Source organism: Anguilla anguilla, chromosome 11, assembly GCF_013347855.1.
Source record: "Anguilla anguilla isolate fAngAng1 chromosome 11, fAngAng1.pri, whole genome shotgun sequence".
Taxonomy (NCBI): domain Eukaryota; kingdom Metazoa; phylum Chordata; class Actinopteri; order Anguilliformes; family Anguillidae; genus Anguilla; species Anguilla anguilla.
Window position 1 is genome coordinate 37,503,464 of NC_049211.1, and position 24,835 is coordinate 37,528,298.

The 24,835-nt window shown below is 43.4% G+C and overlaps 3 protein-coding genes across 5 annotated transcripts; 1 reads left to right on the forward strand and 2 right to left on the reverse strand.

The window, feature by feature from the left end:
* The first annotated feature begins 1,041 nt into the window (after nucleotides 1-1,041).
* Nucleotides 1,042-9,921, forward strand: tpk2 (thiamin pyrophosphokinase 2). 3 transcript variants are annotated; one of them, XR_004761436.1, is made up of 9 exons: nucleotides 1,042-1,240; nucleotides 1,711-1,952; nucleotides 2,120-2,183; nucleotides 2,487-2,617; nucleotides 4,232-4,350; nucleotides 4,784-4,916; nucleotides 5,704-5,800; nucleotides 5,948-6,068; nucleotides 8,187-9,921. XR_004761436.1 is itself a non-coding variant. In XM_035381467.1 (8 exons), the coding sequence occupies exons 1-8, from the start codon at nucleotides 1,165-1,167 to the stop codon at nucleotides 5,992-5,994; spliced, it is 909 nt and encodes a 302-aa protein (XP_035237358.1). In that variant the 5' UTR covers nucleotides 1,042-1,164; the 3' UTR covers nucleotides 5,995-6,285. The 3 variants fall into 3 exon arrangements, 1 of the variants encoding a protein (XP_035237358.1); XR_004761435.1 differs by lacking the exon at nucleotides 8,187-9,921 and adding an exon at nucleotides 7,839-7,919; XM_035381467.1 differs by lacking the exon at nucleotides 8,187-9,921 and having other exon boundaries at nucleotides 5,948-6,285.
* An 845-nt stretch (nucleotides 9,922-10,766) lies between these two features.
* Nucleotides 10,767-19,592, reverse strand: LOC118207670 (rho-related GTP-binding protein RhoA-C-like). The gene is made up of 5 exons (XM_035381468.1): nucleotides 19,456-19,592; nucleotides 11,544-11,699; nucleotides 11,335-11,455; nucleotides 11,054-11,184; nucleotides 10,767-10,951 (listed from the first exon to the last, which is right to left on the reverse strand). Exons 2-5 carry the CDS (start codon nucleotides 11,697-11,699, stop codon nucleotides 10,778-10,780), a joined length of 582 nt encoding a protein of 193 aa, XP_035237359.1. The 5' UTR covers nucleotides 19,456-19,592; the 3' UTR covers nucleotides 10,767-10,777.
* A 2,276-nt stretch (nucleotides 19,593-21,868) lies between these two features.
* On the reverse strand, nucleotides 21,869-24,171 carry ndufb11 (NADH:ubiquinone oxidoreductase subunit B11). The gene is made up of 3 exons (XM_035381469.1): nucleotides 23,931-24,171; nucleotides 22,927-23,057; nucleotides 21,869-22,114 (listed from the first exon to the last, which is right to left on the reverse strand). The coding sequence occupies exons 1-3, from the start codon at nucleotides 24,114-24,116 to the stop codon at nucleotides 21,982-21,984; spliced, it is 450 nt and encodes a 149-aa protein (XP_035237360.1). The 5' UTR covers nucleotides 24,117-24,171; the 3' UTR covers nucleotides 21,869-21,981.
* Between the last annotated feature and the right edge of the window lie 664 nt (nucleotides 24,172-24,835).

Sequence of the window (24,835 nt, forward strand, 5' to 3'; positions counted from 1 at the left end):
AAGCCCGATCAGCTGGGTCACATTTATTTTGGAACATCACAAAACAGATTATAGGATAACATGAACAGCCCCATTTCGTGTGTCTGCGTCTGCGTGTGTGTGTGCATGTGGGTGTGCGTCTGCGTGTGTGTGTGCATGTGGGTGTGCGGGTGAGTGTTTCTGTCTGATGAATGTACTGATATAGACTCATCCATTCATTTCCTATGGCCAGCCATATTTGACTAGAAACACTACAGATGCACAAAATTTGAAGTTGTAAATTGGTCATATTTGACGGGAACACAACCTAAAATATTAACAACAAATTTTACAAATAACAATGGCATGAGACATTTACAAAAGTATAATTCCAAACCTGGCTAGAAGTATTTAAAATAAATAAATAATAAATACAATTATTTTTAATTTTGAACAGATTCAACAGTTTCTTGGCATTCTTCAATTTTTTTTACATAGTTACTTATGAAGGATTGTTGCGTTTTCAGGAATCTTGCCTTGTGTGAAAAGAATTTCACTGATATAATAATCGAATTATTGGCTAGTTCAATTTATTTGTCCTTCTGGTTAATGGTTAATATCGTTACTCCTTTCAAAAGTACGAATGTCACCTTAAATATCACGCATAAAACGCTGGGGTTTATTTTTAAACGGCGTTACATCGGGCATATCCTTGGACATACCGGATCTCGGGGTCGGGAGCTTGAAGAGTTTGGTTACGGTAACTGGGGCAAGACCTCTGGGCAAGACCTGTTTTTATACGGTCTATCAGCAAGACCCATAGCCCACAGTCCTATCAGTCAAATACATTTTTAGGTGGTTTTACTTTTGGCCTAGTTGCCAAATATTTTCTGAACTACATTAGTAAATACATAATGTAAATATACTTAGTAACAAAATAACTAAGTACAGTGTTAAAGATATAGGTTTAAATATGAGTATATAATGTGCAATTATATCCAACTCTATTAGTCACAAGAAGAAAAACGTCAAAATCGCACTTAAGAAATAATTGCATTTACCAAGCTTTTATTTTGAAATACTCTAACCGGAAAGCTCCAATAATTTGCAGCAACGGGGCTTTTTGCAGCAGCCGGCTGTCTTACTCGTATAAGGCAGGCTAGTTGGCTATTTTCTGTCCTAAGAGACAGCTTTGCATGATTTTTAATGACGGCGCCTTTGCTTTCCTGGTCGGAGAAAGTGCTTCGGCTGCTTCGGAAAATGGACAACTTTAATCTCCCAGGTTTGACGAACAAGATGTCGTTTAAATGGTTTCTCTTCAGAGTCGCATTTTGGTCGGCCCAAGTTTCTATGTGGTGTCACTCAAAAATAATGCAATCGCCCCCCATATGTTGCATGACATATAACACTGTAGACGAGGTGTACCTATTTTACACCCGTCGGTTATTTTATCATCTAGAACAACATGCTCTGTTCAGTGCATCTCTTTCTGGAAACGTTGTAGCATCGGACAGGGTTTCGGGTCGTCCTCAAATTTTCGATAACTGTTCCCAAAGAGCGCAGTTCTGTTGCACGTATGTGCAGTACTCAGTAGAAAAGTGAATTGCCTACTAGTTGCTTAAATAGATCTGTAGAATACTACAGCTGGTGTTTATGGAGTCTTTCGTAACACATGTCCGGAAATGGGTTTCTGTGAGGTTCAGCCATTTCCTGGCTGTCAGATTCTCCCTTTTGTGTGTTTTGTGTGCGCAGGTTCCAGTCGTGCACAGTGTCTAAAGTTTGAAGTAGATGGGGTGCAGGTGGGGTGGATACCTGCAACTGTGGTGCCTGTGCTGAGCAGGTTTCCCCAAGTATTCACCCTGCCACAGCGGGGCGCTGTAGCACTGTGCCCCAGCCTGGACACCTACAGCAGCAGGTCTGAAGCTGTGCATGATGTCATCAAGGCACTGAGGGAGGAGAACCATTTTACCTGTCTGAGGGGGTGGAGAGAGGAGGTGAGACATACCTTTTACCTGTCTGAGGGGGTGGAGAGAGGAGGTGAGACATACCTTTTACCTGTCTGAGTGGGTGGAGAGATGAAGGTGAGACATACCTTTTACCTGTCCGATGCAGTGAGACAGAAGAGTGCATCATTATTTTTGTGTGTGCTTTTTTCCATCAGAAGTATGAAGTAAGGGCAAGATACTGTGACAGTCCATTACTGTGTATGGAGAGAGCAGCAACCAGTAAGTCCTGAGTACAGTGCGTGTGTGTTCTGTGTGTGTGTGTGTGTATATGTATGTATGGAGAGAGCAACAACCAGTCCTGAATACAGCTTCTTTTATGTGCTGTATGCACATAAATCTATGAAAGTTTCAGCCAGCTGTAACAAGGCGTGTGTGTGTGCGTGTGTGTTGCGTGTGTGCGTGTGTGTGTATGGTTATGTTGTGTGTGCGTTCTGTGTGTGTGCGATTGTGTGCGTGTGTGTGCGCGCGTGTTCTGTGTGTGTGTGTGTGTGTCTGTGCGTCTGTCTGTCTGTCCATCTGCAGGCCTCTTTGGGGTGAAGCGCTACGGTGTCCATGTGAATGGTTATACTCGAGGAGCGGATGGGGCGATAAGCATTTGGTTGGCACGACGCTCCCCCACCAAACAGACCTACCCTGGGAAACTGGACAACCTGGTACTGCCAGCCTGGTTTACCCATTACATTACATTACAGGCATTTAGCAGACGCTCTTATCCAGAGCGACTTGCATAACTTTGTTTTTTTTTACATAGCATAACCTTCTGCCTGGCGAACACTTGATCTGTGTTATTTGAGAGACTTAATGCATTCGTAGGTATTTCTGTGGTGAAAGGTTTGTGTGCTGACTTCTTTTCTCACTGGCTCACTGGACACATTCTTGATGGGATATGCAGTCCATATTGCCAAAAGGTCTGAGAACCACTGTTACCACTGTTCACCCTACATACTACATATACACAAAGTATACTGGTCAAGTCACATGCTGCATGTGCAAGACACACTGTGCATGCCACACACACTACATATAACCCACATGCTATATGCAAGCCATATGTTGTAGGAAAGTGTTAGTCAGGCACATTTTAGGGGTGAGTTGTACAGTGATGGTGATTCTCCCGAAAGGGTTAAGCTGGCAGTATACTGACAGGATTGAGAACCACCAGCGAACATGTCCACGAACACTGTTGTCGGTATACTCAGTGAGAACACTGCACCGTTTAAAGTCACTCCACGCCGCTGGGGCGTGAATAATTACGAGGCAGCTATTAACCGGGGCTGGAACCTCACCCAGACCTCCGTCTCGCAGCTACGCCATGGATGTATAAAGAGAAGGGCTATGCGAGATCCCAACACAAAACAAAAAGTTTAAAGTGGCTTTAGTTTATCTAGCTATGCAAAAGAAGAAAAAAGGCGAAGGAGATGGCACGTTCGCCCTCTAAATCAGAGTAGGACGGAGAATGGAGAGTTTTGTCTGTACATTCAGCAAATGCAGAGTTTAGAGGAGGGGGTCCACTTTCTCTTATTTCCGAATGTGTGCTAGGCGTTTTGATGACTTGCTGAAACGAGTAGCACCATTCATCAAACATGCGGGAACTCACATAATTCCTATCTCTACAGAAGAGAGATTGGCGTTGACTCACTGTACATTAGCATGTGAAGTCTGCCCTCTGAACTCTCAACCGTGATGTAACCAACCATGTGATATTTGGACCAATAGCTGAGAGGGGGAGGTCGGAGAACAAGAAAGACATTTTCTAAAAGTTCTCCCTGGAGGCCGTCGCACACTGCACCATGAGAACACACAACACCGCGTCCTTTTGTTCTTCAGTTGTTCTCATTGCGCCTTTTTGCTCAAAAAGTTCTACTTCTTACAAAGTATACTGCCTACTTAAGGGTTAGAATGTGGGATAGTAGGGGTGAGTTGTACAGTGAGGGTGATTCTCCCGAAAGGGTTAAGGTTAGAATGTGGGATAGCAGGGGTGGGTTGTACAGTGATGGTGATTCTCCCGAAAAGGTTAGTGTTAGAATGTGGGATGGATAGGGGTGGGTTGTACAGTGACTGTAATTCTCCTGCAGGGGTTAAGGTTAGAATGTGGGATAGTAGGGGTGGGTTGTACAGTGATGGTGATTCTCCCGAAAAGGTTAGTGTTAGAATGTGGGATGGATAGGGGTGGGTTGTACAGTGACTGTAATTCTCCTGCAGGGGTTAAGGTTAGAATGTGGGATAGTAGGGGTGGGTTGTACAGTGATGGTGATTCTCCTGAGAAGGCAGCTGGTGGGTTGGCCGCAGGAAGCAGTGTGAAGCAGACCCTGATCAAAGAGTGCCAAGAGGAAGCATGCATCCCAGAATGCATTGCTGAGACTGCCCAACCAGTGGGGACAATCAGGTGACTCCCTCGCCATCTCCTCCATCCTCCTGCGGTCACGACTAAAATATTTTAACTGAAGAACGGTTACTGAACGATTGAGAAGTACTTTCAGCAGAGTGTAATACTGTAAATTCGCTGAAAATCCCTTGTGATGAAGAACAAACATTCATGTAGAAGCACTCATGCTAGTGTCCCTCAGCATGTTGTCTGTGCCCTGCCCTGTGTTCCTAACCCCACCCTGTGTTCCTGACCCCACCTTCATCTCTTGGCTACACCTATGAGGATGAAGAGGGCGTGATTCCTGATAGCCAGTTTGTCTCTGCCCCGCCCTGTGTTCCTAACCCCACCCTCATCTCTTAGCTACACCTATGAGGATGAAGAGGGCGTGATTCCTGATAGCCAGTGTGTCTCTGCCCCGCCCTGTGTTCCTGACCCCACCCTCATCTCTTAGCTACACCTATGAGGATGAAGAGGGCGTGTTTCCTGAGAGCCAGTTTGTGTTTGACCTGCAGCTGCCGGTCCACTTCAGGCCTCAGATCGGCGATGGCGAGGTGCAGGACTTCCTCCTGTATCCCATAGAGCAGGTCAAACTCCCCTCCAGCGTTACGTGCATGCTGAACACGCGCTGAACACGCGCTGAACACGTGCTGAACACGCATTGAATACAGCTCAACACGCTGGACACAGCCACGCGCACTGAACACAGGTCAACACACTGGACACAGCCATGCGTACTGAACACAGGTAAACATGTTGGACACAGCCATGCGCACTGAACACAGGTCTACACACTGGACACAGCCATGCGTACTGAACACAGGTCAACACGCTGGACACAGCCACAAGCACTGAACACAGGTCAACACGCTGGACACAGCCACAAGCACTGAACACAGGTCAACACGCTGGACACAGCCACACGCACTGAACACAGGTCAACACGCTGGACACAGCCATGCGCACTGAACACAGGTCAAAGAGGCGACATAGCTCAGGAGGTAAGACCGATTGTCTGGCAGTCGGAGGGTTGCCGGTTCAAACCCCGCCCTGGGCATGTCGAAGTGTCCTTGAGCAAGACACCTAACCCCTAACCTCTAACTGCTCTGGCGAATGAGAGGCATCAATTGTAAAGCGCTTTGGATAAAAGCGCTATATAAATGCAGTCCATTTACCATTTACCAGGTCAACACGCTGGACACAGCCATGCGTGCTGAACACAGGTCAACACGCTGGACACAGCCATGCGTACTGAACACAGGTCAACATGCTGGACACAGCCACAAGCACTGAACACAGGTCAACGCACTGAACACAGGTCAACACACTGGACACAGCTACAAGCACTCAACGTGCATGGTGTGTCTTTTTCAGGCGAAGGACGCGCTGGTGAGTGAGGACTTCAAACCCAACAGCGCAATGGTGCTTCTGGACTTCCTGATCAGAAACTCCTACATACAGCCAGACTCTGGTCAGTACCAGAGCATGATGTCACACAATTTCACAAACTGTTATTCCATAATTGCATGTATGGCACTACCCCAGATGCACAGACTGTACTGCAGTGCATTCTCACGGGGATGGTGTGTCACTGCCCTGGCGCCCCCGTGTGTTGCAGAGCGGTATTACCAGGAGTTTGTGGTGGGACTGCACAGACCTCTCTGACAGCAGAGGACAGCGGAATCCGCTACGGACGAGAGGAGAACTCCAGGGCGGCGGCCATCTTGTGTCCAAGCGGAGTAAGGAAAGCCACAGCGTGCCGTTATACGGGCGTCAGGCGGTCGTGTGATGAGCACATGACCGAGGCTGCGTCCGAAATCGCATACTATGTACTACATAGCATACAGTCAGGTCCATAAATATTTGGACATTGACAAAGTTATTGTTATTTTAGCTGTTTACCACAGCATATTGATGTTAAATTTAATAAATTAAAATAAATTAGATAACAAATAAGTGCAGACCTTCAGCTTTAAATTGAAGGTATTTACATCCAAATCGGGTGAACGGTATAGGAATTACAGCACTTTTTATGTGGTCCCCCCCCCCTTTTTAAGGGACCAAAGGTAATTGGGCAATTGGCTGCTCAGCCGTTCCATGGCCAGGTGTACGTTATTCCCTCATTATTTCATGTACAAGTAAGCAGATAAAAGGTCTAGAATTGATTTTAAGTGTGGCATTTGCATTTGGAATATGTTGCTGTTAACTCTCAATATGAAGTCCAAAGAGCTGTCACTGTCGGTGAAGCAAGCCATCATTAGGCTGAGAAAAACAAAAAACCCATCAGAGAGATAGCAAAAACTTTAGGTGTGACCAAATCTAAAAACTATTTAGTACATTCTTAAAAAGAAAGAACGCACTGGTGAGCTCAGGAACACCAAAAGGCCCGGAAGACCATGGAAAACAACTGTGGTGGATGACGGAAGAATACTTTCCCCGGTGAAGAAAAACCCCTTCACAACAGTTGGCCAGATCAAGAACACCCTCCAGGAGGTAGGCATATTTGTGTCAATGTCAACAATCAAGAGAGGACTTCACTAGAGTAAATACAGAGGGTTTACCACACAATGTAAATCATTGGTAAGCCTCAAAAACAGGAAGACCAGATTAGAGTTTGCCAAAAAATACATCTAAAAAAGCCTGTACAGTTCTGGAACAACATCCTATGGACAGATGAGATAAAGGTCAACTTGTACCAGAATGATGGGAAGAGAAGAGTATGGAGAAGGGAAGGAACTGCTCATTATCCAAAGCCACCTCATCTGTGAAGCATGGTGGAGGTAGTGTTATGGCGTGGGCATGCATGGCTGCCACTGGAACTGGTTCCCTTGTATTTATTGATGATGTGACTGCTGACAAAAACAGCAGGATGAATTCTGAAGTGTATAGGGCTATATTATCTGCTCAGATTCAGCCAAATGCTTCAAAACTCACCGGACGATGCTTCACAGTGCAGATGGACAATGACCTGAAGCATACTGCGAAAGCACCCCTAGACTTTTTTAAGGCAAAGAAGTGGAATGTTCTGCAATGGCCAAGTCAATCACCTGACCTGAATCCAATTGAGCATGCATTTCACTTGCTGAAGGCAAAACGCCCCAAGAACAAGCAGGAACTGAAGACGGCTGCAGTAGAGGCCTGGCAGAGCATCACCAGGGAAGAAACCCAGCGTCTGGTGATGTCTATGGGTTCAAGGCTTCAGGCAGTCATTGACTGCAAAGGATTTGCAACCAAGTATTAAAAATGACAATTTAATTTATGATTATGTTAGTTTGTCCAATTACTTTTGAGCCCCTAAAATTGGGGGGCTATTTATAAAAATGGTTGTTATCCCTACATTGTTCATACAGTATTTTTGACAAAACCCTTAAATTAAAGCTGAAAGTCTAAACTTAAATCACATCTTGATTGTTTCATTTCAAATCCATTGTGGTGGCGTACAGAGCCAAAATGATGAAAATTGTGTCACTGTCCAAATACTTATGGACCTGACTGTATATTGTTTTTAGCAGCAGCCGACTTTCCCCACGACCAGCAGCCCACTTCCCCCCCGACCATCAGCCCACTTCCCCCCCGACCATCAGCCCACTTTCCCCACGACCATCAGCCGACTTCCCCCACGACCAGCAGCCCACTTCCCCCACGACCATCAGCCGACTTTCCCCACGACCAGCAGCCCACTTCCCCCATGACCAGCAGCCCACTTTCCCCACGACCAGCAGCCAACTTTCCCCACGACCAGCAGCCGACTTTCCCCACGACCAGCAGCCCACTTCCCCCACGACCAGCAGCCCACTTTCCCCACGACCAACAGCTGACTTCCCCCACGACCAGCAGCCCACTTTCCCCACGACCAACAGCCGACTTCCCCCACGACCATCAGCCGACTTCCCCCACGACCAGCAGCCGACTTCCCCACAACTAAGGGACTTAAATTTTTCAGGTTCATCATTAAGTTCGTATTACTGGATCAGTCCCACTCCTTGGGAAGACCCTGCAGAATTTCTGTGTCCGTAAATAAGAGTGGTGGTTCTGACGACCCGTGTCGATGTCTTGAAACTGCTTTGTGGCCACAAAGGCTGTTCAGGCCCTAACAACACGAACAGCCACGCGGGGTCAATAAGCGTGCATCCGTTTGCACTGTGTGAATGTTACATGTGTGAGAGAGGGTCATTTAAGGCAGGGTTCAAAAACTGCATTACTGTGGGGTTCCAGAAAAGAAATTCTGTTTCCCTTTTCAGGATGCTCTTCACATTTTCATATTTCATAAATAAAACCAAACCTTGTCTGGCTGATACATCCTTTGAAATGTAAAAATTGTCATTACGAAATACACAGTGTGTAAGGCTAATTGTTTTCAGCTTTTTAACTGAACATTTCTTAACTGAGCATTTTAATGCTGATGTCACAATCATTACATTACATTACAGGCAAGAGTGGCCTAATAACCTACTCTTCTCAGGGTTGAACTGCTACTGCATGGCAGCCTGTAGTGGGCACTGGATGTGTGAAATATTTAAGGTTTAAGAGAGGGAGCGAAAGGACTAAAGGATCGGGAACTACTGACGTACGGCACCATTTACACGCCCAGTAATGTACTGTAAATATCCTGTGAGGCAGAATCCAGAGCTGGAGAAAATGCACCTACGTCATACCACTGTGAGAATCAACTTGAACTCTGAAATGATACAAAACATGAAAAACGACTGGTCAAAGGAGCAAGCATGTCGCTAGCAGCGGCGTTACACCTGTCAGTGTAGTGGCACAGGCCTACCATTAAAATGGCCACAGACAAAAGTCACTTGCAAAAGATTGCAATACGTTTAACGTTTATGAAACATGTAACGTCAGTTTAATAAAAGTCAGGCAAGTAAGCATTAGACTCGCTTCACCACTGCAGTGGGTGGAGCCACCATCACACCAGCATAACCGCCACGCCTAGTGGCTTCGGACAAAAGAAATGACAGGAGCACGGTTACCCTAAAAACAATTTATTTTTCTTAAAGTACGTTTAAAAGCAGACTGAGGAAATTCCAGGATGCGTGTGTACAAAAGGTTATTTGCACCAAGATTTATTTTCTGTTGCTCAGTTTTTTTCTTCCGTTTTTTTTTTTTACAACAATCAAATGCAAGGTCTTAAAAAGTTAATAGTATAATATTTAGTTGTTTGCTCTTTTTCTTTTTTTTATTACTTTTTATACTTTTTTTCATTTTTCTTTTGAAGGTAAAGTTGCAGACTTTGCGATAGAGGCGAGAGACACAAGGATGAGCCAGTAGAGTTTCACACTGAATAAAATATACAATACAGGAGCCGTAAAGGGGAAACAACCACAATAATAATAAAAAAAAGACAAAAAAGGAGGGGGTAAATGGAGTGAAAGATGGAGGGAATAACTGACTTGTTTATCTGGGAAGAGTGAGATGGCAGCTTATCACACACTCCCCGTAACCACCCTGGCACAAAAAACCCAAGTACTTAATCTGAAAACCCTTTTATAGAATCAAATACTAAATAATACCACTTTCCATCACCTGACTGCATACCCACTGGTGTGCTGCAAGGGGAATTCATCCTGATCAAATTCATCTCTACATTTCACTGAAAATCAGAGCAAGTGATCAAACAAAGCTATATGACTCATTTATTTTCAAACATCTACACAAACCGGCATATAACTCAGAAAAACTGCATAAGCATTGGCTTTATTTATATTTTTGTTGTGTTTTGATGCGAATGTCATATTTAAAGTAAAACATTTTTTAAAAACAGTTGTAGGTATTTAAATAAATCAAAAGCAGCTGGTTGGTTTTAATGGAATATTAAACTTGACTTTCTGTCCAAAGATCTCACTTACAGGTTTTTTTTTTTTTTTTTGGGGGGGGGGGGGGGGGGGGGGGGGGTCTGCCCATATCACACGTACAGTGGAGAACTTTCACACAGGAAGTGATGCGCACGGTCACACGGCCATATGCAGACTCAAACAACAAAAGACAGACGAGCCATGTCTCACTGAGGGGAAACAGTGAGCATGCTTCTGGTGTGGAGTGTTAATCTCCACCCTATTCGTCAAAACCCAGAGAACCTTCCGAAACGAGCATGTACTAAATAATCTCAAAAAAAAAAAAAAAAAACTTTTAAAAAAACCAGAACCCCTGAAAGACCAGCCTGTTCACCCCCACTCTCCTGTACCCCCCCCTGCCCCCCCCCCAGTGATCCCTGCTCTTATAGGTGTGGAATCGACAATGGTATTCCCTCCATCTTCCCCTCCATCTCCTTTGGCCTGGTTAGAATCTCTCCTCCTGCCCCCTGCTCCCGTGCCCCACCCTGCACCCCACACCCAGCCCACCCGCCTCCCCAGGAACCCAGAGGCCACATTGCCCCTCCCTTCCTGGGTATGGTTACATCCCCCCCCACCCCCCCCCCCACTCCCCGTCTGTCCTTGGACCTCTATAGCAGGAGGCAGGCACTCTTCTTGCCCCGTTTCTTGGCCTGCAGCGCCGCCCTAGTGGCCATCTCAAACACCTCCCTCACTCCGTCCTTGGTTTTGGCCGAGCACTCCAGGTAGCCGAAGGCGTTGATTCGGTTGGCCATCTCCCGGCCCTCCTCAGGCTTCACTGGCTCCTGTGGGGGGTGGGGTGGGTGTGTCAGATGGTGACCTCACTATGTGTGTGTGCATGCGTGTGTGTGTAGGCAGCTATGCGTGCATGCATAATATGTGCATACCTGTTTCATCTTGGCTAGTTCCCGGCGTGTGTGCTCATCGTTGCGTAGGTCCTTCTTGTTGCCCACAAGGATTATGGGAACGTTTGGGCAGAAGTGCTTTACCTCTGGCGTCCACTTCTCAGGAATGTTTTCTGTCACACAGGGAGAGACGTACAAACACCCATAAAAACACAAAAAATAAACACTACCAACCCCCCACCCACATACACACACACAGGTCCCAGTGAACATACACTGGAGCACACACTCAGTTCAGGCTCTACAAGATGACAAAGTCTCACCCAAACTGTCAGGACTGTCTATGGAGAAGCACATGAGGATGACGTCGGTATCGGGATAAGATAAGGGGCGGAGCCTGTCATAGTCCTCCTGCCCAGCTGTGTCCCACAGTGCCAGCTCCACCTGCAGGATGGGAAAATAACTGTTTCAAAGGGGGGTTCTGTGATTGGTCAAGAAAATCCTGCTAAATCCTCCCCTCAGAAAACCTCACCTGCTTGCAGTCGACCTCAATGTCGGCAACGTAGTTCTCGAACACTGTGGGGACGTAGACCTCGGGAAACTGGTCTTTACTGAAGACGATGAGCAGACACGTCTTCCCGCATGCTCCATCCCCTACGATCACCAGCTTCTTACGGATGGCAGCCATCTGCAGCACAAACACAAACACAGAGTTGCTCTATCAGTCCTATCACAGTAACACGCACACACACACACAGCAGCTTTCAAAATCCTCACAAACAGAGTAATACACACACACACAAACAGCTTCTGCTTGAGTCCTCACAAACAGCAGTAAACAGCTTACCATTTCAACATTCATGTCTATTTTCTACATATTTAATGCTCTGGATGAAATGCAGTCATAGATTAGTGCGTGCAGTAATAAAGATGATCGCATAGAAGCTGTGTGACCTTGCTGCTGATTGGCTGTCTTATCGACACCGGTTTTTTTCGTGGAAGCATTTTACATGGCCTCTCAAGTTTAGTTATTTACTAGCGCATCAGATATGATTTTTTAAAAATGAATTAAAAAAGACGAAAGATTGCCTATAATGCCTCATTAATGCCGATTTGATACATCGTGCAGCCCGACTGGGCGCTAGCTCTCCTGTGGTACGGCGCAGAGTGTACACTGTGGACGGCAGACACGGTCTCACGGGCGAGTGCGAGACGGGGCACCTGTGGTACAGAGTACAACATGCTACTCCCCATAAACTGCACCCCATTCATTACCAGTGGCTATTTTCTCCGTTTTAAAATGTGTGACTTTCCACTTATATACTGACATTCTGATATTGTATAATGATTCTGATTTTGTATAATGCTACAATACCAGACCAAGGAGCCAGCTTTCGGTTCTCAACCTCAGCACTGGAAGTAACATCGCCCTCTGCTGATATCTGTGATTTTCGCTCAAAAAGCAAGTTTCCCCATTGGGCTCCATTCATTTTTGACAGCAAAAATAAAACACTTCCACTCCAATACTGATGTTAACTCCACGCATTATATTAGGAAGAAAAATCACGTATTATTTTTCCGAGGTAAAATATTTTTTTCCTACCACAAAGACAAAGATATTAATTTTTTATTTATTATTTATTTTAGACAATGTCTGCACTATCCTTGTTGTACACTTGATGTCGGCACGTGACCAAGGACACAACTGAGCACATCAATTGAGCGAAATAATGGTACTTCCTGGTTCTGATGTGCTCCCCATAGGTTTCTACTGGAGTCGCTGTCTCTAAATATAATACACTCTAAGTGCCAGACAGACACGGGGATCATGACCACACCTGTACTTGTGGTGGCAGCCATTTTATTAAGTGTCACATCAAAAAAAATTCTTACTTAAGTAAAATGCCTTCTGAAAAATATTCCTCAGTATTCCATTTCAGATGATGTAACCAGTAAAAACTATGCGTCTCCTCCCTCTTAGACAGAAACGCATACTCTATTTCTCATCAGTTCACCAAGTCAGAGTCCGTGAGTCAGCATTTGTGAGACTGCAGGATCATGGTTATACAGAGAGCGGTTTCCGCGGTCTACCGTTTCATAATAGACATTAACGCCACCAGGGACATTGTGTTGTAAAAACAACTGATATTATCTGCCGATATTTTTCCCCCATTTTTTTCAGCTTTGGTCAAAGATTGAATAGACATTAATAGTTTTAGAGAAACAGTACTACTTCTAGTCAACACATTTCGCATAGAAAAATAAATAATAACAAATATAATTATCAACTAAAATGTATAAAAACGAACAGCATCATTTTTGTGCTTTCAAAATGGCTGCTTGATACGCTATCACACATCAGATATCTGGGCTAACAACATTTCTGACTTGGTCACCGGCATTTCGTAATTCCTTAATGGTTTGACAGCATTTGCAAATGGTACTATTTTCTATTTCTACATTATGCAACATGTGTTTGCATGATTAAAATTACTGATGTTTGCACTTCTATTGTCGGTTACTTATTGTCGGTTGGGAGAAAACAGCAGTCGTTTCAAGTGTACAGTGCATTCACACATGAATCTACTCTAACTCGCTACACTTCTTCAGTGTGATAACAGATGGACCATTGAGTTCAGGGAGAAGGACCATCTGATACCCTCTATCAGGGTTTTTCCCGGGTCAAAATAGGGCTTAGGTGGTGACTGTGTGTGACCCAGTGAATGCGGTCGGTCCGGCTTCACTGCCACCGTCAACACGACGGCGTTGTCTCCCTGTATTTAGCTACATTTAGAATGCAGCTAAATACAAAATAACTATGCTAAGGCATATCTATGATGCACTGGCAATCACAGTATACACACTTTTACCTGTGTTTGTTGTTCTAAAATGTGTTCAGGACATGGCGGTCTTTTCTGTGCGGGGAGGGGTGGGCGTGGCTACTCCTGGTGCACGACAGCTGATCATGTGAGCAGTTGCTTGCCACTGGTCTGTAACATCATACACTGCATTTCCAAAAGTATGTGGACACCTGAACATCACACCCACGTGTACTTGCTGAACATTGCATTCCAAAACCATAGCCATTAATATGGAGTTGGACCCTCGCGTTGCTGCTGTAACAGCCTCCACTCTTCTGGGAAAGCTTTCCAGTAGATTTTGGAACATGGCTGCGGGGATTTGCTTCCATTCAGCCACAAGAGCATTAGTGAGGTTGGGGACTGATGTAGGGTATTAGGCCTGGCTTGCAGTCGGCATTCCAATTCATCTTAAAGGTGTCTGATGGGGTAGAGGTCAGAGCTCTGTGCAGGCCAGTCAAGTTCTTCCCCACCAAACTCAGGGAAAAAAACATTTCTTTATGGACCTTGCTTTATTCATGCAGAAACAGGAAAGGGCCTTCCCCAAACTGCTGTCACAATTTTGGAAGTGCACAATTCTCTAGAGTGTCATTGTATGGTGTAGCATTAAGATTTCTCTTCACTGGAATTAAGGGGCCTAGCCCAAACCATTAAAAATGGCACCAGACCATTATTCCTTCTCCACCAAACCTTACAGCTGGCACTATGCACTCTGCGAAACCCAGATTCGCCTGTCAGAATGACAGATAGTGAAGTGTGATTCATCACTCCAGAGAACGTGTTTCTACTGCTCCAGAGTTCAATGGCAGTGTGCTTTACACCACTACAGCCGACACTTGGCATTGTGCATGGTGATCTTAAGCTTGTGTACTTGGCTGCTTGGCCATGGAAACACGTTTCATAAAGCTCTGGATGAACAGTTCTTATGCTGACATTGTTTCCAGAGGCAGTCTGGAACTGTGAGCGTTGCAGCAGAGGACAGGTGATTTTTACGCGCTACACGCTTCAGCACTCGGCAGTCCCGTTTCGTGAGCTTGTGTGGCCCACCGCTTCGTGGCCGAGCTGCTGTGGCTCCAATACATTTCCACTTCACAATAACAGCACTTACAGATGACTCTAACAGGGAATAAATTTGATGAACTGACTTTTTGGAAAGGTAGCATCCTATGACAGTGCCACGTTAAAAGTCACTGAGCTCTTCAGTACGACCCATTCTACTGTCAATGTTTGTTTATGGAGATTGCACAGCTGTATGTTTGATTTTATGCACCTGTTAGCAATGGGTGCGGCTGAAATACCCAAAACCGCTAATTAGAAGGGGTGTCCACATACTTTCGGAAATGTAGTGTATTTGTTAACAAAGTTGACAGTTGACACAGACCAGCTAGCGAGTGATCCAATTTTTGTGAACAGCGTTGAAAGAAGTCTCAAAGTAGTAATGACTGTAGTGATGGCGACTGTCATTTTCAACTGACACTGAGGGTTCCGTGTCTTTGAACCAGAATGTGTGGAAGAACTTATGGAGATTGAGAGGACAAGGTCGAGAGCAGAAACAGAGGAAATGCAACTTGCTGAAGGTGTATCAGCTGAGAGTGAGAGGAGGGAAAAGGGTAAAGGAAAACTGGTGATGCACTTGTTGCCAGGCAACCCAGAGAATGTGCCACTGCCATAAGTGCCTTCAGCAAGAGTAGCTATGCAACTATCTTTTCCGTTGATAAGGCAAGGGGTCAAAAATTAATGACACTGTCTGTGTGGCTATATTGGCACATTTTGATTATAAACGATTTGTATTTATGCAAGCAAATGAACAAAATGTTTATTTTAAAGGATAATTTAATCAACCTGGGTCTTATTTTCCTAGCATTTTCCATCATTTCCACCTATTGGTTCTAATAGGTGGTGATTTAATAAGTTCAGTCGGAGAACACTGATGGAGCCATTTAACGAGTCACCTGATGTTGAGAGTGTGGACAGTGCAGAGGACAGTGCTGAAGCAGAGATGGATGGGACGCTTCACAGTTTATAAGATAAATAGATGTAGCCATCAGCATAGCCAGCTTAGTAGTCCACAAAGATGGAGAAAGTGAAATGGGAGTACAGTGGGTGGTTCTTACTGGCTTAAGGGAGCTAATGTTATGTACGTTCCTAATGTTTCACGTTATGTATGTGGCAAATGTTCATTCCAGTGCTAAACCCAACTGTTTATGTTTTGAAATGTTCATACTAAGGTTGTTAATGCTGCATATTAAAAAAGTTATCTTGCCATAAAACATGGTCATCTACATAATTACATTCTAATTGATAGTTAGAAAAGTTAAAAGTTAAAGTTAAAAAAAAATAAAATGTAAAAACCCATTTAAACCCATTACTTATAACTGCATAGATTTTTATTCTTGTTCACTGTAATGTATGACAAGTGTGTTTGAATAAGAGAGAATCTTTGGAAACAACTTGTCCATAACCACCATTTCAGATATTAATTACTGAACATGCAATGTGTTTTTGTTAATATACCAGAGGTGTGGACATTATTATTAATTTGATGTTGAAGGAACATAGGATTGAGGGAACATGGGCCTGTTTTCAGAAAACAATTACATTGAGGGAATATAGGGCCCTGGGAACATAGGAACTAGGGAATATAGGGACCTGGATACACAGGAACTAGGGAATATAGGGACCTGGATACACAGGAACTAGGGAATGCAGGGACCTGGGACCATAGGAACTAGGGAATATAGGGACCTGGATACACAGGAACTAGGGAATATAGGGACCTGGATACACAGGAACTAGGGAATATAGGGACCTGGATACACAGGAACTAGGGAATATAGGGACCTGGATACACAGGAACTAGGGAATATAGGGACCTGGATACACAGGAACTAGGGAATGCAGGGACCTGGGACCATAGGAACTAGGGAATATAGGGACCTGGATACACAGGAACTAGGGAATATAGGGACCTGGATAGACAGGACCTTGGTAATATAGGGTCCTGGATACACAGGACCTGGAAATTATAGATACGCTCTCACGTGGTTGAGTCTTTTTCACTTTAATGACCGCCCATATTTACTTACAGAATTCAAGTTGAAAAGGAATTATTTTTACTCGTAAACTGGTGAAAAAACTTCAAATTGGACATTCTTTTTTACTTCCAAATAAAAGGTTTACAAGTAAAAATAATTAGAACCAAGTAAAAAAAAAACTAGACTTGTATGAGGTGTACTGAACCTCTACCAAGCTACTGACATGGGGGGTAAAAAAACTGCAAAAAACCAAATAAACTTTGACAAGGAAGCAGGTGTATAAATACTATCCAAACTGAAAGGAATGCTGGAAAATATAATGAAAATAAGACCCAGGTTGGAAAAAAAACAAATTATCCTTTATGTTTGATTTATTAATAATGTCTTTGTTAAATAGCTGCCAGTTGTCAGGGGGTGATTCTCAGCTCCCAGTAAATGTTATTTGGCTAACAAAGCTAACAGCTAAAATAGTGAGCTACGTACAGCATACTCGAGGCAGGAGGGCTTGAGCCCCACATTTATCTCATACCCCAATTTATCACATAATAGCTCAGCAACTACCCCTTTAATGATTTTCTGAGAGTACATGCTATTCATCTGTAAAAGGAACAAAGGCTAAACTAAATTGATTTACTTACCTGTTTTCTTTAAGAAATTACCTTTAACTGTTTGAAGAATACGTTTTTTGGAATCTTTTTTAAAAAGTCTAAGCCAGTGTTCGAGAACTCGACTACTTTCAGTTACCAGTAGTGAGTGTTAAATCGGCATTAGACCGTTCAGTTAAGAACATTCTATTCACGTATTGGTGGTCTTATTGATTTACCTTACCTGTATACCTGAAAAGCTGACTTGGGTTCATTAAAGAAATTACCTTTAAATGAGTCGTGGTTTAAAATAGTTTTATGAGATGCAAGTGGAGGTTAATTGCATTCAAATACTAGGCATGGAATGTTACTGTAAATGTCTTGTTTATAGGGCGTAGCGGCCGTCGTGATTCTATAATGGTAGTCCGTTCAGTTTGCCAGAAAAAGCGAACACGGAGACATCGCTATTTATCATTCTCGCTGTTTTTCCGTAGAGATACGGAAGTAAGGCCTGACCGGAAAGCGGGTTCTTCCGCGCAGAGGCGAGCGAACCGAAAGAATAGCGAGCATCTATTTATCTGCTCGCAATGAATAAAACACGTGTAGTTATTCTTTTGAGCAGCTGGACATAAAAACGTTCCTTCTTTTGTGTCCGCTTCTTACACAGCGAGCAAGTTAACAATAAACGTTTTTAATCAGCGAGCTATGGCAAGGTTAGGCCCGTTTCAGCACAACGCTGGACCTTGGGCAGGGCCCAAGCACCGCACCCAAATGTCTAGAACCATTTAAAAACTAGTAATATAGCAACATATTTGTTCATAGCGATGCACGAAAATGATACATGGCTGTATTCCGTCGTTGAAACAGAATAAGAAGCAACTTTTAGTGTATTAAACCGGAATACTATTTAAAGGTAGCTTGTCTAGCTAGCTACCAATTTATCTAATGCTAACGTTAGCCAGCATGCTACGCCACGTAGCTAGCTAGTTAGCAGATGGGCTAGAACTTAATGCACTGATAAGCCTTGATTGCTTGCTTGTCTGCAGACGTCTTATGACAGTTACTACGAACAGAAATTAATTTAACGTTTCAACGTCAACTACGGTTATACTGGCCAACAATGTTTGTCATTTCTAAACTCCTGTAGAGTTAGATAAACAGCTTCGACCCAACAGGTGACGCTAGCTGCTAAGCAACTACCTAGCTAATTGCCGGTATCGCAGTCAGATGTAGCTAGCTATTTAGGATAGCCGACCAGCGACCCAGAAAACATGACCCATGACCGACTAACTTGGTGAGCCGACTAGCCCTTTATTCAGTCTTGTCCGAGTGTGACATTGTGGGTGAATAACTTTAATGTTAACTAGTTGGTTTGCAAGCTGCGGTATCTTAGTAGTAGCCTACACCAAATCAATGTTGCCATCGGGGACAGGCAGTTAATTGACTACATAGCAATCCAGTATTCAGTTTCCATTTTCAAAGTTGAATTGCATCAGGTTGTCGACTGACTTTCTAAGCAAGCTAACTAGCTAGCCATCTAGCTAACAAATATCAAAGCTCAAGTTTTTTTTTTTTTGAAGGCAAGAGGCGACACCCAATGACACCATCCCGTTATCCTTTAGTTTATGTATCAAGCTAGCCACACATGCCCTTATGATATTTAATATTTTTAAGTTCGAAAAAAATTAATTCAAAGTCAAATGTAGCTGAACGTAACTTAATTGCGTGTATTAACTACATGCCAGCAAGGAGTTTTTCACTTGTTGTTCGTCCATTTCCGTCATCAAATAGCTCGATACTCGTTACCGCTCGCTTGCTAGCTAAGTACTTATAACCTGTTCGTTTGGTGTCTTCGTTATGGGAAGTACTTTTCGCATATAAGTCAATCTGGGATATAGCAAACCTGTATAGTTCTATTATCATGAAAAAACAGTAGATGAAATTGTATAAAAATCAGACTTATTTACCGTTTATGTCTCTCTCGGGTGTCTTCGCTTTCCTTCTCTTTTCCTGTCCGACCCTAACGCCCCGCCCCCTTCGACACTGCCACGCAGATAACACCCGCCTATTCCAGTCACATTCGTCCAATAGCAAACCTGCATGGTATGAATAGCAGGGACGTTACTCAATCGCTTAAAGGATCGAGTCACAACTCAGTTTTCACGGATATACTACAATATAGGCGGAAGTATGACGCCCAAGCTGTGCCAAAACCGTCCAATCAAAGAGCTAGACCGGAGACTGAATCGTCTTTATATCACGGAAAAATAAAGACTTTAGTTCCTTGCGCGGTGTTTATTTTAGTTCCAACTCTGGTTTAATCTATTATTTTGAAAGGGCTCCGATGATTAAAAACTCATGTTAAGAAGTGTGTTTTTACTGTCAAGCACTCACTTCTAACTCTAGATTATTCACAAATAAATTGTAGCTGATAGCAGGACAGACCGGGCACATCCTGACCAGTTTACAGTGAGTAAACAGTTCAGTCAAACCAGATTATTGCATAGTTCTTACTACAAGAGCACCAGTAAAAACAGTAGGTCCCCATTGACCAGGGCTGAAAAATCCAAAATTGGTATAAAAGCAAGAAATGTATTTTAAAATATAGTGAAAACCCTTGTTTTACCAGTGCTGTCTACACCTACTGTATATCCATCAATATCAGATTATTTCATTTAGTTTAATAAAGCAGTTGGCTCTCACCTGACAATTTGGTCTGTACTTTCGACTAATGGGTCTTACAGAAGTATACGACACATTCAAGAGAACAATAGCACAATAAACAAGATGTTCACGATTAAAAATTGAGACTAAATTAACATGAATAAATAAAAAATTTAAGAAGTACCACGAGAGCATAATAAGCAGTTAGGTCCACTTGCAGGGGAGTTGTTTTTACAATAAAAGCAGATTTGGCTTGGGAACATCTGACTTAAGGGTAAAGATGGTAATAGTGTAGTATAGTCTTAGTGCAGAGATGCAAGGTTAGGGAGCCTAACCCCTATAATTTTGGAGGACACTTTCAGAACGATGTCCAGCTTGGACAAGCACTTCACATTCATGCCACCAATCCAATACATCCTATCAAAAGTAAAACCAAAAAAATAGACAAATAACTAAAAAAAAAAAAAGAGAGAAATCGAAGACTAACCAGTATTGAAATAATTTTATACACCTGAACCAAACGGTGTCCTAAAAAACCGCCATTTCTGAGCTGCAAACAGGACCGGTATTGTCCTCCATACACAACTTGCTGTAGATGAGTGTGCCCAGACACTTGCATGAATGTAGCATATTTTTCATGCGTTATGGCTGGTGAGAGACTGGTGGGGTTTTTCCAAAAATGTACTGTATTAGTTTTAGCCACACAGGCATGCAGGAAGGAACAACGTCTCATTGACAGATCTGAATACTCTTAAAGAATGTCTGCGTAACGGCATAAAGAAATCAGATGTTTTATACATTCAGTAAGATAAGTCTGCAACTTTCAATGCGGGGAAAAAAAACACCTTCAAATCAGGCAGTTTGAGTCGAGGCTTCGTCATTCACAGGGTCTGTAACTGGGCCAAAGTGAGCAGTGTCCTGCCAGGTATGGGGCAGCTTTGGTCTGGAGTCCTCGGGACGGGTCATTCATTCCTCCCAGTGACATGGCAGGGACCGACAGCCTATCAGCTGTCACCAGTGAAAGATGTGCTTCTCTGCCAGCTGTCACCAGTGAAAGGTGTGCTTCTCTGCCAGCTGTCACCAGTGAAAGATGCGCTTCTCTGCCAGCTGGCACCAGTGCTCTGTTGCATGGTCTTATTTTATCGTGGCTCAGCCTGTAGGATATAAAATCTTAACTGCCATTCAGGGTAGAGCATTAGAAAAATTTGAACGCTTTGTGTGCAGTGCCCCTTAAGGAGGATGCTGCTTACATGGCTGTACCTTACAAGCCCGAAACTGGCGATTCCAAATTGGGGAGGGTAATATGGATTTAGAATAGGGCTGCCCAACCCTGTTCCTGGGGAGGTGCTGTCCTGCAGGTTTTCACTCCAATCCTAACAAAGCGTGCCTCATTCAAGAGCTAGAGATCTTGTTGAACTGCTAATTAGTCAGAAGCAGGTGTGCCAAATTATGGTTGAAATGAAAACCTACAGAACAGTATATCTCCATGCAAAGGGTTGCACAGCCCTGGTTAAGAAAATGGACACCAGGAGTAGACTATGCAGTTTACAACAGTCTTTAGTAGACAGCATAACAGTAAGGGCTTTGGCCATGTAATGGAAAACTTATCTTCATTAAGTGGTGACATCAACAATGAAAAGTGAGCCATATCTCATCTTTAAGACTAATAATGTTTGCGTATAATTATCAGCACTCACATGAATGAAGAAAGTGGGATGGATCAATATTTATAGTTTAATTTTTGTTTACATGACATCAAACAATAGGTTACCAACAAAAAGACTCGCCCAATCATCCGGTCACTACTTTATGAACTTGGAATCTTGAAGTTACTCCTCTCCTCCAGCAGATGGCAGTGTGATCTTGCTGGGGTCATAGTAGTTCTCTTCTATGAGGGGAAGGCCTTCTGCCTCTCGCTGTTTGATCAACCTCTCTGCTTCCCTCCGGGCCCACTGCCTCATACTAGTGACATAGAGAAGAGACTGGGTTTTAACACTTCATCATTTTGGCTAAAAGAGCAAACATTCAATTTAATAAAGTACAATGGAAATGTCTCCAGCTTGAGTGCTCTATATATACATAAATATTTAAATCAGCACACTACTTCAAGTACAATCACTGCATCAAATAGAGAAAGATAAATTAATTCAAATAAAAGATAACATGTTTATAACTCTGGTATGTTGAAGGTGTCCTGACAAACTCTGATGAACCATTTTAGGGTGTCTTGCTCACACAATATACACAAAGAGTTTAGGCCTTACTCAATAAAAAACAATATTCAAAAAAATCTTTATCATTCCATTTTGGCCAACTGGTTTTGAATCGGAATAGATAAACATACTATTACACAGGCCAACACAAAATACAGACACAGTACTATGAACAACACATTAAGAGGGCAGAAAAAAATAAGGACAATGACAACAAAAATAATATCATTTAACAATAATAATATAAATACTAATAAAAAGCATAGATGACAGATAATTTAAATATTCAATAAGCTACAAAGGCAGACTGTGTTCTCATACTCTAATTTTGGTATGATTGTACAGTATATAGGTTTTAACATGCACACATGAAGATACAAACATACACAGACACTGTACTGTACACCTCAGCACGTAACTTCAGTTGCTTAGATAGCTATGCAGCTGTGCATGTTAATGTGGACAGTGTAAGTGATAACTGTACATGTTGCCGTGGATATGGTTGCCATGGGTATAGTGAATAAACTGCTGAATTTAGCTCCAGTGTGTGGCCACCCTTACCCAGGGTCAGGTAGATAGTGGATGAATGTGCCCCCAATAACAATGGCCACCGAGACGCCACAAAAGAAGGCCAACCGCATGTTCCACTGGTCCGCATGGGGGTCCTGGGAGAAGCCATGGTAGTCTGGATTCTGCAAAGGGAGTCGGAAGAGCCAGGGCTCGGAAATCAATTAGCCATTCAAATCATATTTGACAGGGCACTCGTGTGGTTCTTCACAGATTCGCTTAGCTGTAAGTAACGGCAGATGAGCTGCCATTTAAAAATTCAAAGCAAACACAGAGACATGTCCAAAACGAACAACATTAAAAGCAATTTATAAACCATGCTGAGTGAATAGACTTAAAATGTTTGATTCGGTACCCAAGAGAGAAAAAAGAAAGAACGGTACCCTACAGAATCTTCATCTGTACTTGCTGAGATTATAAAAAGTAGAAAGCCACTTGCAAAGTAGTGACCACATTATATATGACACCGCCAGGCATGAACATAGATTTTTCCCCCCAAAGTTCATTCCCACAGCATCTTCATATAGGAAGATTTCTCTCCCAGAAACTCATTTAGGTTAAGAAGTAACTACAACGCACAGATCATTCAACCGGGATTACTCACTAGTCTCAAAGATGTAGCTAGAAGTCAGATATCTTGTTTTTAAAAATGTAATAATCCGACTGCGTTTACACAAGCAGGCTGGCTATGCAAAATGAATGACTTGTGAATGAATGTCACCGGCCCGTCGTTACAAATATTCAACTTGCTACACATCATCAGACCTGCAAACTATGTTATGTTTTCTGACAGCGGGTGAATGTATAGGACACCGATATAGCCCATCAGCTACAGTGGCTAACGTGTTTTCCTCCATTAGAATTAACAGTAGCCACATCCAACAGCACTCGTGATGCATGAAACTTCCAATTATATCAATGTGGCTTTAACCAACTGCAGTTGTCCGCAACTAGCAACCAGACGTTACTGCAACTGGAGTGGTTCTGGCCCGACTCACCTTCTCGTAGACGCTGACCTCTGCGTGTCCATGGCTGTCCTTGGCGTGGGCGGGTTGTAGGTCTGATACCGTCGTGGTGCCAGCAGCACCCGAGGATGGTGTTTGAGACACGAACCGAGCCGGGCCCACAGACCCCAGGCGAATCTGGGACAATGCGGGCCAAGTCCGCAGCAACCGTACGGCCATATCGTTCTCCTAAAAACACACAGTACCCGGAACCGGAAACACCTACTAATCTGGAAAGTCTTCTTCTGTGAATTTCACAAGTGGGAGTTAACCACCGTGGCGAACTGAATAGCGGCTTCTGTTGTGCTAATTTCTGAACGAGCCAAAAACAGGTCAGTAATACTATTTAAAAGATGACTATTTTTATACAGTGAAACTACAACACTCATATGCAAGATGCCAACCACAGAGTAAATACGGTTGGTACGCAGATCTTTGACTATCGATACCCGGCCTGTCAGCGAAGGAAGGGCTGCCTCCTCTATAGCTGGGTTCAATTCCGAGTCTTCTCATCGTTTCGTTTCTGGCAATTTTTTTTCACTTGCTGTTTTTGGCGTTTCAGGGTCAGTCCTTCAAAATGTATCGTTTCTTTCTCTAAATAGTCACTATGACAATGTCTCTAAAATAAGTGCCATACAAGTAAAATTTTAATTTTCGTACAAGAGAATAAAATGTGACTAATTTGATCCAGTTCCAATTGAATATTGCCATTGCTTCGTTCAAGACGGCACAGAATCACTGGCTGCTACTATTAGAATATATAACGTACATATGAATAATGGCCACTACCACCCCATTCTTACCGGTGACTTTACCTAAGAGTAGACTATTTATTTTTGGCTTGATCTGAGCAACCTCACATCTATGACTTTGGGCTGGCATCTTCTCTGATCAACAAA

Coding starts and splice junctions, on each gene's coding strand:
- tpk2 (XM_035381467.1), top strand. CDS start 1,165: ATGACGGCGCCTTTGCTTTCCTGGTCGGAGAAAGTGCTTCGGCTGCTT. Junction 2,618..4,231: donor CTGGGAAACTGGACAACCTG/GTACTGCCAGCC, acceptor TCTCCTGAGAAG/GCAGCTGGTGGGTTGGCCGC. Junction 4,917..5,703: donor TCCTGTATCCCATAGAGCAG/GTCAAACTCCCC, acceptor TGTCTTTTTCAG/GCGAAGGACGCGCTGGTGAG.
- LOC118207670 (XM_035381468.1), bottom strand. CDS start 11,699: ATGGCTGCCATCCGTAAGAAGCTGGTGATCGTAGGGGATGGAGCATGC. Junction 11,185..11,334: donor AGACAGTCCTGACAGTTTGG/GTGAGACTTTGT, acceptor CCTGTGTGACAG/AAAACATTCCTGAGAAGTGG. Junction 10,952..11,053: donor AACTAGCCAAGATGAAACAG/GTATGCACATAT, acceptor CACCCCCCACAG/GAGCCAGTGAAGCCTGAGGA.
- ndufb11 (XM_035381469.1), bottom strand. CDS start 24,116: ATGGCCGTACGGTTGCTGCGGACTTGGCCCGCATTGTCCCAGATTCGC. Junction 23,058..23,930: donor AGGTCAGCGTCTACGAGAAG/GTGAGTCGGGCC, acceptor CTCCCTTTGCAG/AATCCAGACTACCATGGCTT. Junction 22,115..22,926: donor CACTATCTACCTGACCCTGG/GTAAGGGTGGCC, acceptor CTATGTCACTAG/TATGAGGCAGTGGGCCCGGA.